A 13,770-nucleotide genomic window follows, 5' to 3' on the forward strand; every position below is an offset into this window, starting at 1 on the left:
TAACCAAGGGTTTTACAAACTGATGAAGTCAACAATGTAGTGCATGTAGTTGCCAGATACACTGAATTTTTAAGCATCTTCTTTCTTCTTAATAGGCTTGTCTGGGGAATCAGCAGAGGAAGCAGAAGAGCCATGAAATCCAAAGACGGCCCTTGGGAGGAATTTCTCTCTGATGTCAGATGCATTTATAGTGCATCAGTACCAACCCGTTTTACCTTGCACTGACTGCAGCTTCCAGAAGGACTGTGCTAATTTATACAGATACAGAGCTGGGTCTCCCTGCCAACTAGCATCCTTTCCGTGAACAAAGTTTAAGCACTTACCCAACTGTGGTAGGAGTGTTGTGTTATGTTATCCCTTTCTAAGGATTCAGTTGATTGATCAAAGACTATTTACACATAGTTAAAAGCAACCTTTGTTTAAGGATATGGTTTATCTTTTTTTTCTTAAAGATACTCTGAACGGTAACTCCCTTTGAGATTATATTAACATTTGTTATATCACAGTTTTGACAAAAGATATCTATCTCGTTTCCTGCTGTACTAACATTCATGATTCCAGACAACTGAATTCACCACCAAAAGAAAAACTGGTAATCCATCAACCTTCTTTTTTCTCCTCTCATTGCTTATGCAGATTCTTGCTCTCTAGAGATACAGAGTAAAATATGGTTACTGGACAGAAAAGGCAAACCCTTTTGCCATAAACTATGTCACTATGAATGTGAATAAAGTTTACACTGTAAGTACCTTGAGCACAGCAACACATGGATCTTTTTATGGTTACCTGTGAGTTCTGTTATTCTTGTCAATCAGTCTGTTCTAGTTATGGGCAAGATTTTCAGAAGTAACAACTGATTTCCAAGTGCCTTAATTTTTATTAATCCAGTTGGAGGGTGCTTTGAGGGTTGAGTTTTTAGAAAGTGCTGACTATTCGCCTTCTGAAATTCAGGTTCATTCAAGGTGCCTGAAACGCAACACTCAGCAACTAGGGTGACCTTTGAGAGGACCTTGGATTTGGAAGCATCTGGCTCATGTCTGGATTCCAGAGAGTGATTTGAGATATCAGTAAAAGGTACTTGGGACTGAAAATAACTGAGACGTGGGTCAAGTGTAAAAACAGGCATTTGAATGAGGCCTCTCCTGACTGCTGCTGGTTCATACCAAAATATGTTGCAGCCTTTTGGATAGCAGAATCAAAAGGCAATGCTTGTCTTAGCTTAGTTTCTGGTAGATGCAATTGCATGAGCCATCTCTACATCCCACTCTCCTAAACAGGGGTTGACCAGCTCCTGTTGTAGCCATCAAAGAGATCCCTCCAACTCACTTATATGCTGTTTCAGCAGAGGCTGTGACAGTTGATGTGGTGCTAGGTTGGTATGTGGGTAAAAAAAGGACATTATTTTTCAAGATGTCTTAAACCATCAACCTTTATCATCTCTGTATCTACTTTCAACCTTTTTATATGCACCCCCAGTACGAAACCAACCTTGTGCCACGTCTGCATCTGCTGCTTAACTATCTGGTCCTACTCTGGTTCAGTAAACATAATATGACCATGTTTTACAGAGCCTTATTCAACATGTTAGCTACTAAATATTAAATAGAGCTAAGTGGCCAGGGAACTGGGTTCTGATACCTCTAGGACTGAAGCGGGCAGTGACTCCCAGTAAAAATTACTCTGTCCCCCAGGAGACCTCAGGTATCTACAAGTTGTGGGGCCAGAAATCTTGCTGCTTTCCCAGGAAGGAAAAAATCCTACCCCCTGCTTGCTATGGAGTGATTCTGCTGGCTGAGTTGTCTTTGCTCTGATCCCTCCCCCGTGGTTTTTGTCAGGAGGGTGGTATCCATCCCATTGTCCAGTTACCCTGCTGCGCTGCCAAAATTACTCTATAAAATAATCTCCTGTAGTCTCTGTACACACCTCAGTGACCAAAGAAAATCCATGGAGAGCTAATCAATTACTGTAGCTATTAGGTTTAAACTTTAACTATAGATCTCAAAACTTCTTTTGTCCTCTTGTCAGCAGCTACTAGGTAATCTAGAAAAATCAACCACAGTTACTACTGGAAGCCTGTACCATAACAGTGTAGAATCCTGGACCAAAGAATCCTAAGCTATAGGCATATAATATAGCTGGAAAGCAGACTACTGTGAGACTTCCGTGAAATGTATTACTCTGTCATATCTACCATTATTGAATGTGATCCCAGTGCTCAGAGCTGCCTGGCTTCATTGGGAATTTAGGGTAAACAGTGAGTAGGCACTGAGGTCAATTATATTGTGCACTCTTATTTAAGTTATTTTCTGTCATTTTAAGATGTAAGGCTCAGAAGCACTCTTGCCTTTTCCGCTGCATGCTTTGTAAAATGAAGTCTCATGAGAATAGTTTTACAGAAAGGGGAAAACATACTGGTAATAAAGAGGAGGGAGGAAAAAAGGGTAGAACTATCTATAGGAGTAATGTATGACCTCTTTGTACATTGCACTAAATTGCAGTATTTGGTAGCATCAGGATTTGAAAGTTGCATCGAGTAGAAATTACTTAGTTTCCACCAATGCCAAACAGTCCATCTAATTCAGAGGAAGGAAGCAATTGAAACGTAGTCATTTACGCAGCAGGCTAAGAGGAAATATTGTAAAGTAATTCTTCGCAGTTCTTAAATGGAGTTTGAATTTTTAAGAAAGTTCTTTTTGGCTGGAAAAATTCAGGCCAATTACAGGAAGTTTTGAAGTGAAGAGGGTTGGCCAACTGTAAAGTGTCGGGAAGCATTGCTAGTTCAGGGGAACCAAATGTTTGGTTCTCATCAGTGATGTTTCGGAGGCCAAGACAGGCATTGCTGCCCAATCAAACTGTTGAACAGGATTTGAGAGTAGTGCCTGGTCAGTTCTTCTGGTCAGGTTGAAGACACAGCCTGTCTGCATGTTTAGCTATTTGAGGTGAAGTGTGTATGTCTCCCAGATAAAAATTAATGTGTAATTATGATCTTTTTGAAATTAGTTTTGTATACATATATCTAAAAGGAATTTTTTGGCAGTTTGCAAACAACACTGTGAGTCACGGCAACTCCATTATATTTGTGCTAGAGCACTGTGAAATACATTTTCTCAAGTAAGTTCCAATGTCAAATTCATACTTTTGTGTTTGTATTAAACAGGTAAATCCTTCTGGAGTTGATTTTCTTGGTAGAGATTATTTTCTGAATGTTATTGTCCAAGGGCTTTTCTTTCATTTTGTTTTTGTGCTGTTGCAATGTAGAAAAACAGATTAAAACAATTACTGCTCTGATGACCAAAATCTGGAGGTCTGGGCTCTGCTGATCTTTTGGGCTTCGAACACAGTGCTGAGTTCAAACTAGGACTGTGGTTTTCAGCCCCAGATTGATTCTTCTGTCCAACTATTATTAAACTATGACACAGAGAAACAACATTTCTTTACTTTCCAGGGGCTGGGTTTTGAATGCTTTGTCTTTTTTTCTTCAGCATTTACTGTAACAGCAAGCATTAGAGATAAGTTCCAATATTCTTGTACTGCTTAGAAAGAGTAATTTACTGCCATAAACTGAAGTTTGCTGCGCAGATTGTATTTCTATGTGAACACTTTCCAGCATATCCCCCCCCACACACACATAGTATTTGTCATATTGAGTAAGTATCTTTCTTCTTATCAGAATATCCTGTTTATAAATAATCCATTTAAAAACTGCTGTAAAGGTGCAGTGAAATACATGACATACTCCTGAAACCAAGCTTCTGCATCCCTTCTTTATTTAAAATGAACCTTGAGTTTTCCCAAAGCCCTGTTTGTTGTCACCCCTTGACATCATGCTGCTTTGTTCGTTTTCCTTGTAGCATAAGGTTCCTCCAGTATTTATGTGGTATCTTCATGTGCCATTTACAGATGACTGTGTTCCTTTCCAGCTCGAAGGTAAAGTTTGTGTAGCTCTCCACTGATTTCAACCTTGATCCTCTTGAGGGGATGGAACACCCTCAGGTCCTCTGGAAACAAGTGGGAGGCCGAGGCACTCGCTGCCTACAGGGCAGGGCTTATAATTAGCAGAAGTGACCCAATCTAGTACTGGTTTAGAATGCATTCTGTCTGTGAGAATTTATCCTAATATTCCAGTAGACCAAGTTCAAGGTTGGTATTTATAGCAAGACTGAAAAACATTGTTTGGAGTCTGAAACTCCTCCCTGCTTGTCTGTTTCCTGTCTTATAAATTCTTACAATGGTCAGTGGTACCAGGAATTATTATTTCTGTCCTCTTTTTCAAGGTTGCTTGCTGTTTGCTATATAAAAGCTGCTAATATGGGAGAATATGCTTTATCCAGGAGACCAGCAGAGACACCTAGTACTTCTGTTAGCAAATGATATAGTTAATCATGGGATGGAAGCATAACCCAGTTAACTGATATGACCTGGTGCTCCCTGACAATGTGTCCTTATTGCTGTATTTTTGCTATAACAAGGTTGTATTTGCTATAGCAAGGAGTACAAACAGATGCAATATGCAAACACTTTTGAATGATTGCTACTTTAAAATACTGTGGCATTTCCCAAGAATTTCATAATGTTGAAAGCAGGAAAGGAAGTAAAATACAATTATATTTTCATATGCACTCATTGTAGGCTGATGTTTCCTTCACGTGCCCTGTCATGTGCTTAGTTTTACTATGTGTGTATAAGGCATCAATGTGTTTGTATGAATCTGCTGTATTGAAGATTTTGGTATCCACCCTCATTCTTAAATTAAAGGATTGAGCAAAATTGTGTTTTTATAGCAGGAAAAACAACATGGAAGTAACCAGGAGCCCTGGAAGAGATCCACAATCTCAAGCCATAGCTGGTAGATTGATGTTAGCTCTAATGGGAGTATTTTCCATTTGATGTACCATGAGCGTATTGTATTACTCAGTTGTTTGCTAGCACCACTTTAACACTACACTCTCATAATAAGAAATATTTGTTTTGGAAATTATTTTTTACAAAACCAGTTAAAGCTACAGAGAAAAATGATAGCAGTTTTTGATAAGATACTTTGATTCATCTTTACAGGCAGAATAGAGACTTGGAGTGCTTCCTAAGTGGGGATGATCATTACAAATCATAGATCACCCTCCACCACAGCTCCAGCTGGGTGCAGGCTGACAGTGTGTTCAGCTGCAGAGGCAAGATAAGAGCTTTTCCAATTATGTCAGCTGTTGCCTGCCTGATCAGAAATTGTGAAAGGGAGGTCGGTCATCCTAAGTCATTACTGTAAACTGATTAGAGTCCTAAATCTATTTTCATTGAATTTAACTGAGTATTTTGCCATTGATTTTGACAGGAGAGCATCCGTACTCTTCTACCAGAGTTGTGTCACAATAAGATGACATACAAGCGCAGTTTAACTAGCTGGCTGATGTAATCAATTATGAGGGTCTCTCCAAAAGATACTATTCCAAAATTACAATATGCATGAGTGTTAGCTAGTCAGTATCAATTAACTAGCTTCAGCATTCCACCTCAGAGGTGGTTGCTTCTCTGTAGAGAGTGATGCTGCATGGGGAATGGGCCCTTACAAGTAAAACCACAGAGCATTTTATACATGTTACTTCAGCCACTCATAAGATGAAATCACTCTCAGGATGAAGTATAGCAGCTTTTGAACAACCAAAGCAGCACTATGAAACAGTTTAGGAAATCCAGCAGTGAACAGCATCCTTCCCAACCAAGAGAATACTGGAGGGATGTATTTCCAGGACATGTTCTATTAACAAGAATGCGCTTACTTAATTTGGCATTTGAGCAACAGAAAGCTGGGCCCTCTATCTCTTAAAAAGTTGCTATGGTTTCTCTAAATTGATGTTGTTGTTATTACTATTTCCTGAATTTCACATACAATTCAAAACCTGGCAGCTCCAGTCTCCTCTTATACTGAGACATTTTATCATTGTTAATGAATGTAACATAGGTGCTATTCTTAGACAACCTTAGAAAACAACAAGGATTTTGATCCAATGATGGCTTGAGCCAGTTCTCCTTACTCTCATAAATCTGGTGAGACTGTATTGCAAAGTCTGCAGTGTGATTGGGAGAGAAAAGAGGTTTTATTGTATTGATTTTATTACTTTATTCATTTTGAAGGATAGACCAGTTCCATAGCATCTTGGATGAGTTAGAGAATATATGAAGAAGTTGGTCTATGGCAGATGATACTCCAATTCATTATGAAGCAAGTATTCAATAATTAATAGTTGCTTCAAGTGCCCATAATATGTTATAATCATGGTTGGATTCAATTACAGGAGACATAAAGGGGATTATTGTACGTTTTCTTCCCCTGATGGTATAATGAAGTGGAGGCAGTTGGGATCCATAAATATTGGAGAACAGTCAAGTTGCTAGATATATAACAGGAACTGTTTTTTCCAGCTGTCTGGATGTGTAGTGTCTTCCTTCTGCTTGAGCTATGACTGTAACTAGGAACTGGTAAGCATACAGCTTGGTTAACATTGTGCGATTGTTTCTGATCTGGTAGAAACAAAGAGGGTTTCTCTTGGCAGCATGTTTGAGTGCCATGTTCCAGCATTAACTGGATATTTCATGGTGGCACGACACATATCTTTCAGCATGACACCGAACAGCTGCCTTACAGACCTCAAGGTGCAAGTCCCAGAAGCAGTCAAATTTTCCCATTGCAATAGTATTTCATCTGTAAGGATTTGTCCCCTCTGGTAGTGACTGGAGGGCCTGGGAGGAGGAAGAGGAGATCCAGGGATCTGGATTCTCATCAGGATTGTGTTCTAAAGCTCCCATGCCAGCTGCCACAGAGAAATGTATTCTGAGAATAGGAATCCTGTTCATCTGGGTAAGACTGTGCCCTCAGGGTTAGTACATGTGGGTGTTCGATGATCAAGCAGCAGGGCTGGATTCAGTGGTAACAAACAGCTTGATATCAGTAAAAAAAGAGTAAAAGTGAATGTTTCTGTGGCCAAACAACCAAACAAGAATATGGACAATATGGCTGGCCCTTCAGAAGAGCTATGATTTATCACTGCCGTGTCAGTTGTGCCTTTCTGGTTCCACATCACTGTGAATTAAGAGGTTGAGGATCACAGGAAAGCAAGGTCCAAGCAGAAGTGGATGATACTTCCTCACTGCAGGCAGTCAAGACTGGAAAAGGTAAAGGGTGGTCTTCTGTTAAGTACCGCAGGAAAGGTTAGCAAAGATAAGGTGGAAGAGAGCTATGAACATGCAGGTGGTTGCAGATTGTGGATAGTACACTCTTAGTGTATTCAGAATTAATTTTTCTATTTTGGTCTCTCTTTTTAACAAAGTCATTCCACATTCACCATTCACTAGCTCATCTCATGGGGGGAGGAGTCCTTCTTATCATCCACATTTTTGTAGATAGCAGTCACTCTTGCAATCACAACATTCATTTCTTCTCCTATTTGCTTCTTCCTTTTTTCTCCCGGATACCATTGACCATAAATTGATGGGTTTGCCCAGCAGCCACTTTGTACATGTGTTTTAAAATTCTGAAAGAAGGAAAACTTGCAGCAAAATGAGTGTTTTGGTGAAACCTTTAAAATACAATGTAGCTATTCTTCTCTGGGATGAATAACACTACTTTCAGCATCAGGAAAATAATGAATGGAAAACCAAATGTGCTCTTAAGAAGTTGAAGCTTTTTTTAAAGGGCTACTGCCCAAGTATGTCATCCAACGGAGGAAGGTTGGTAGCTGCATTGTTTTTTGTACAACAGCTACCCAGACAGTGATGTGATACCTTTTATTGGGCTAACCAAAGTTAAAATTAGAACTGAGCAAATAAATCTCAATGAGTAACAGAGTTTGTACATTTAACCTTTCTTGCTTCTTACCAAGATCAACTTTTTCAAACCTGGCCACTGATTTTTTGGCTTCCAGTTTACAGCATGCTGAGGGAGGACCTAATTTCTAAGCCTAGTGAGCTTCCTACCTTCAGCTTGATAATGACTGCACAAAACCAAATAGGCATAACGGTACAGCCTTCGTCCTACTTGTTCAGGATTCTTGCATTGGACAGAACAATTTCTACAAATCCTCCCCCATCTCTCTTGTCATTTGAAGATACCCGGTGCAAAAATCTGAACCCTGAGTGTTTAGCTGAGTTAGGCCTTAAAAGAGCAGGCATGTCCATCCCTCGAGGGTTGAGCTAGGATGTGAATTCAGGATTTACCTGTGTGTTTTATGTATTTGGGTTGCTATAGCATTGCCAGGGGAGGCTTTGTGGTAACATTTATGGAAACCTGCATGCGCTGTGACTTTTTGTATAAAGGTTCGTCACCAGATCACTTCCACGTTGACTTCTGATTTGAAACTCATTCCTCTCCTGGTCATTGTCCTCACTGCTGTAAGTTTTTATTCACCAAGTTTAAAAACAAAATATTCCTTCTCTGTATCACTTCTGCCCCTGTCTATAGCTGCCTCTCCTTCAGAACCAGTCATGCACCGCTGCAGGTAAAGTGAGCAGCACAGCAGAGGTAAGAAGATCCAACCACTTGTAAAGATCAAAGTTGTATAACTCGCACTGATTCACCATGCAGGGGTGTGGTAGAGCAGTTTCTATAATGGTAAACTTACTCACCGAAGTGGCCAGAGGGCATTTTTCTTCAGAAAAAAACAGCCAGAGGGTATAAGCAAAAGGAAAACCTTTCTCCTTCTTAATTTCTTGTGCCTACTTCATTGTTACTCAGCACTAGACTGTTAGTCATGTGGCTGCTGTGGTGAGAAGATTGTGGGTTTGATTCTCAGCTAGAACAAACTGGAACAGGGGTAGCTGAGGCTTTGACAGTGTTCCTCGCCAGCCCTAGAACCATGCACTATCCCTTTTGCCCTTCTTCTCCTCTCCCCACACATGAGCAGGCTACTCTCTGCTCCTGAGCAGGGCAGAAGCAGGGATGTTCAGTTTTACTTCTCCAGGGTAAATCTCCTGCTCTGGCACAGTCAGGCTGTGCCAACATCCCTCAAAATTCACCATGGATTCACCCAGGTCCATGCCTCTGCGTGGCTCATGTCAGAGGTGTCACTTAGCTCCCCTTTATATATTTTCCACTGTTTGTAAAGTATAGCACCAGGTGGTGCTCAGAATAATATAGAATAACATTTATAAACTGGTATAATAGTATTTTGCTTCTCTCTACAGGGCCCCATGTCTCTCTCCATCTCCACTGCATGTCCAAGAGGATATCTTTTGGGTTCATGTACCACACTGTCTCTGCTAGGCTTGGCTCAGTCCCTGTCCTTTCCCTCACTAAAGTGTTATCAAACCTACCTGATAATTTGGATTGTGCTCATCTTTTAGCTACCCCAGTTCAACTCAAGGCACGTGGCTCAGACTGGGAACCCCAAAAGTGAGACTCTGGATTTGGAGAACTTGGTTGCGGGTGAATAGAGCTATTGTTCAGCTGCTCCCATGCCTCATACTTTTGCAGTCTGGTTGGATCCTGCTAGCTGTGAAAAAATGCTTAGTTTGCACTGCACCTATTCTATGGGAAAACAAAGTGTAGCTTTCAGAGCCATCTTTTCTTCCTCATTTCTCCTAGTTTGCATCATGTTAATTCGAACTGTCTTGTCTTAATCCTTTTCTGCACTTGGGCCAGCAGCTGAAAGCCTGTGGAAGTATGTGTGCTTTATCCTCTCCATGCTCTGCAGAAACAGCTTTACAAACCACAGAGACTATTTAAAAATAAATGGCCATTTTTTGAAATCCTATCATTACAAAGCTGAGGCTTGGTTGTTGTCCTCCAAGTGCTTCATAGCAGCAACATTCCTGCATTTTGGGAATTGTGCTGTGTGTTGAGCCAGTTGGAGTGAATCCAGAAGCAAAGCATGGAACTGTTGTGAGTGCTGTGTGCTCATGCTGTTGCTTTCTTTAATAGATGGCCTGTATTGTTGTTTTGTGGAATGCTCGGGTGTCAACTCATTGTCATTTGGAGTGTGGGGATGATTTTTTATTTTTAGAGAAGGATGCACAGAAATGATCTTTCAGAATTCCAGTTGCTTTCATTACTTCTGGCACAACAGAACTGAAAGCAGCTCCACTGCGGGCCTGTGGAACCCACAGTTCTGTGATTTATTGTTTGATATTTTTCTTTCTTCATATGAACATTTCTGAAGGTAAACACATGCTGCAAAACAAGTCTGTCTGAGAAAGTAATTGTGAAAGTTAAGTAATCCCTGGCAGTGTTCAAGGCCAGGTTGGACAGGGCTTGGAGCAACCTGGTCTAGTGGAACTAGATGAGCTTTCAGGTCCCTTCCAACTCAAACTCATCTGTGATTCTATGAAATACCATCCCAGATGATCTCTTAGGTCCTAAGCAAGCCACCCAAGCAATGCAGCTTGCCTGGCACAGTCTGTAAGTACAGGGGTGATTTTTGCCTCCCTCAGATCTACTGTAGCCCCCTTGGGAGAAGAGACCTGTTCCTTGGATAACCCAACACAGAGTTGAACCAGAACACAGGAGCATCCCTATCTTGTTGTAGTCATCCCCTTTTAAATGGAGTTATCCTGGTTTCCTCTGAGGACCTGCTGCAACAGCTACTTACAGGAGGGCCTTCTGCCCATGATGTGATTATTCTCATGGACCTCATCAGGGCTATTCTGATGTGTATTTCCTGGGGAAGGGTCTAAATTTGTAATTTGAGGGTGGTGAGGCACTGGAATGGGCTGCCCAGCTCTGAATGCTCCATCGCTGGCGGTGTTCAAGGCCAGGTTGGACATAACCTTGGGTGAGATGGTTTAGTGTGAGGTGTCCCTGCCCATGGCAGGGGGGTTGGAACTTGATGATCTTAAGGTCCTTTCCAACCCTAACTATTCTATGAAATTATGTGATCTATTACAACAGTGAGCCCAAGGTACTTCCAGCATTGTAATCTTCTGTTTGTTTAATAATAGCTATCTTACTGATTTCCATACTGACACATACACGCTACAGCCGCACAGGCTGATTTCAGTTTGATCAAAACATAAGGATATTAAAGCCAGTTTGATCCACACCTAACAGTGTTAAAAGCAGGCACTACCTTCAGAGTCTCCATTTAAAGATACCAAAAATAAATAGCATACACCACATGTAAATACATATTTAAAATTCTGTGAAGCCTTAAAAATGTTGATCAGTTGTTTTCTTCAGATACAAGAGGTTCAGCTTACTCTCCTGGGTTTCACCTGCTAATATATACAAGCCATGTGACTGATACTTTCCCAAAGTAAATACAATTCTCTGTCTCTGTTTACCTATTGCTTCTAAATGATGTATTTAGAGGCATGCTACTGTCAGAGGACTTTGGGATTTGGCAGAAACCCCCTGCAGATCTGTGTAATGACACCAAAAGCCCACCTCTGGCACATTCAATCTCTCATCTCCCTCTGAAAGAGCCTTAGATAGCCCAGAGGCAGGTAGATGAATTACGCTGCTTTTTGGAAGTACTTTTTTTCTCTTGCCCAAGTGGCTGTGTGTTTGCTTTTTGGCGAAGGTCTTCGGTTCATCTGACCTGGGTGCATGGGTACTAAAACGAGATGGGTTTTTAACAGATTTCTACTTTGTTATTGCTAGTATAGTTGCTTATTTCTGGTTTTGTTTTTTTTTTTTGTGTACTCTTGAGTAATTTTGGGGTTTAGCACATGCAGAATTATCTAGGATTTCATTAGTCAGACTGGGGCACAGGTCAGTATAATTATTAAATCTTGTAATACTGCTTCTTTAATAATGGCTCTATTACTCATAGGAAGGTACATAACTCACAGAAGTTAGAACAGATCAGTGCAGGATTACCCCAGTTTGCTCATGTATATTATACCAACATATCCTGATGGTCGAAGCTGAAAAAGACCACTTATGATTGTCAGTTCATTGCTCGCTCTGTGTGGTACTGTCAGGCAGTAGTACAGATCAGGTATTAATGCTTAACTGAGCGTGCTTCATTTAAATCAGAAGCCAAGAAGAAATGGTAGGGAGGATTTCTTACCTATGCCAGCTGCAGTGTTGCATAGCCAATTCTCTTAAGAAAAAAAGTAATCAGTAAATTGATTAAGGTTTGTACTTGGAAAATAACAATAAATAGGGTCTCTTTGTAAGACTGTCTTTTGCTTTGTTTTCCAGATAAAATAAGTTGTGTTGTACTAATGGCGGGGACAGCAAAAGCCCAATGCCAGATGAGGGAAAAGGAAAAGCCCATTTTGAGAGCAAACCAAGAGAGCATTTCGCTCCTGTAGGAGCAAGCCGTTAGCACATGTGGCTTAGATTGCTATAACCAGCTCTGTGGTTCAGGTTGATTGCGGCAGCAGCTCCCGCTCATCCCTGCTCAGGCTGCTGGCTGCAGGGCTCTGGTCTTCCAACACTGCCACCTGCCAGCAGCTGCTCCACACAGCAGCAGATTGTCCTGTCGACAAGCTGTAACTTTTTATTATAGATGTCTTAAAATTAATGGCCCTTAGTCTCCTCTCAGTCACTTGAGTGGGAATGAGGGCATCCATGTGAAGGAGAGGAGGCTTCTACTTGATGCATTCATTCCTCGAACTCACCTCTGAATTTTTAAGCCTTTAGTTGTCATTCAAAGAAAGTCCTGGGAGACATTCTGCTACAAAAACAAGAGCAGCAGCAGGAGGAAGGAAGTCTCAGTAGGTGAAGTGATGCTCTTACAAGATGCATGTTGTTGGAAACTTGTCTTTTAGCAAAATTGTGAGCCTTTGCCTTTCTCTGCTGGTAGAGGCATCTAAAGTTGAACTGCATCCTGGCTGAGGGGTGCAATCTTCTGTCAAAGTAAGCATGTTTTGTCTTTTGGGGGCATGGGTGGAATCCAGAAGGAGGGTCCACCCTCATCTGCTATCATTCTTCCATTTTATAAAGTGTTTCTGGAGTACTCCTTGGCATGGTATTCATAAGCTGGAATAGCAAAAATGCAGGTTTTGGTTTGTCTCACAAACTGGAAACAAAAGAAGAAAGTACCTCACATGTCACTCTCCATGTGATTTCATTAGCTCTTATCCTTCATCAGGCACAGCAGATGTTCAAGGGTGAATCCAACACAAAAACACATAACTCAAAGTAATTTTTATTATCTCTGGAAGGCAAACTATTTACAGCAGCAAAGTAACAGGGAGGAGTATGAGCATATGCCACTGTACTCTGTTTGCTTGGCCTGTGGCCTCTTGAATAGCTTCTGCTGGGAGTCCCATGGTTAAGACAGCATCAGCATTTCTCTTACCATTTACTTTCTTGTTGTCCTTATAGGATATTTTATATGGACCACTGCAGCAGCCTGTTGTCTCCGTATCGGAGCAATGCTTCCTGCTGCATACAAGTATTTTTCAGTTTGAGGTGCTGGTGGCATTTATATCCAGTTTAGGCTCTTTTCATTTGGTTTGCACTGCACAAATACAGATGATGAGGGTAATTTTGAAGACTTTTACAATCAGAAACTCCCTTTTTTGAGTTCTTAGAAAATATAATTTAACCAATAGAAGTATGTGAGTTTGACCATGCAGGACATTCTGTGTTAATAAACTTGTAAAATGTTACTCATTATCTTGCCACAAATAAATTAAATGCTTTGCATGCTCCAGAGGTTTATGGAAAACTGTCAAAATGACAAGCTGTTTGATAGAATTTCTAAATATTTATTCAGGAAAGTGTCACTGTAACTTTTAGATACTTTCTTGTACCTTCTTTTTATTTAAGGACTTTGTCCATAAGCCATTTTTAATCCTGTTACAGTTTTAAAACCTCTTCGTGTGGGCTCC

At 40.8% G+C, this 13,770-nt stretch overlaps 1 protein-coding gene across 4 annotated transcripts in view; it reads left to right on the forward strand.

Moving 5' to 3' along the window:
* Positions 1-3,611, forward strand: part of BBS9 (Bardet-Biedl syndrome 9) — a 259,751-nt gene extending 256,140 nt beyond the window's left edge. For all 4 annotated transcript variants that reach the window (XM_062625490.1, XM_062625493.1, XM_062625491.1 and 1 more), the window contains one exon: positions 96-3,611. Coding sequence is in view for 2 of the 4 variants with exons in the window: in XM_062625493.1 (XP_062481477.1) it covers positions 96-136 (41 nt within the window). In the remaining 2 variants the exon portion in view is untranslated. The remainder of the gene's footprint in view (positions 1-95) is intronic.
* The last annotated feature ends 10,159 nt before the right edge of the window (positions 3,612-13,770 follow it).

Source organism: Pezoporus occidentalis, unplaced genomic scaffold (genome assembly GCF_034315485.1).
Source record: "Pezoporus occidentalis ecotype Australia unplaced genomic scaffold, CSIRO_AGI_Poc_V1 ctg28, whole genome shotgun sequence".
NCBI lineage: Eukaryota > Metazoa > Chordata > Aves > Psittaciformes > Psittacidae > Pezoporus > Pezoporus occidentalis.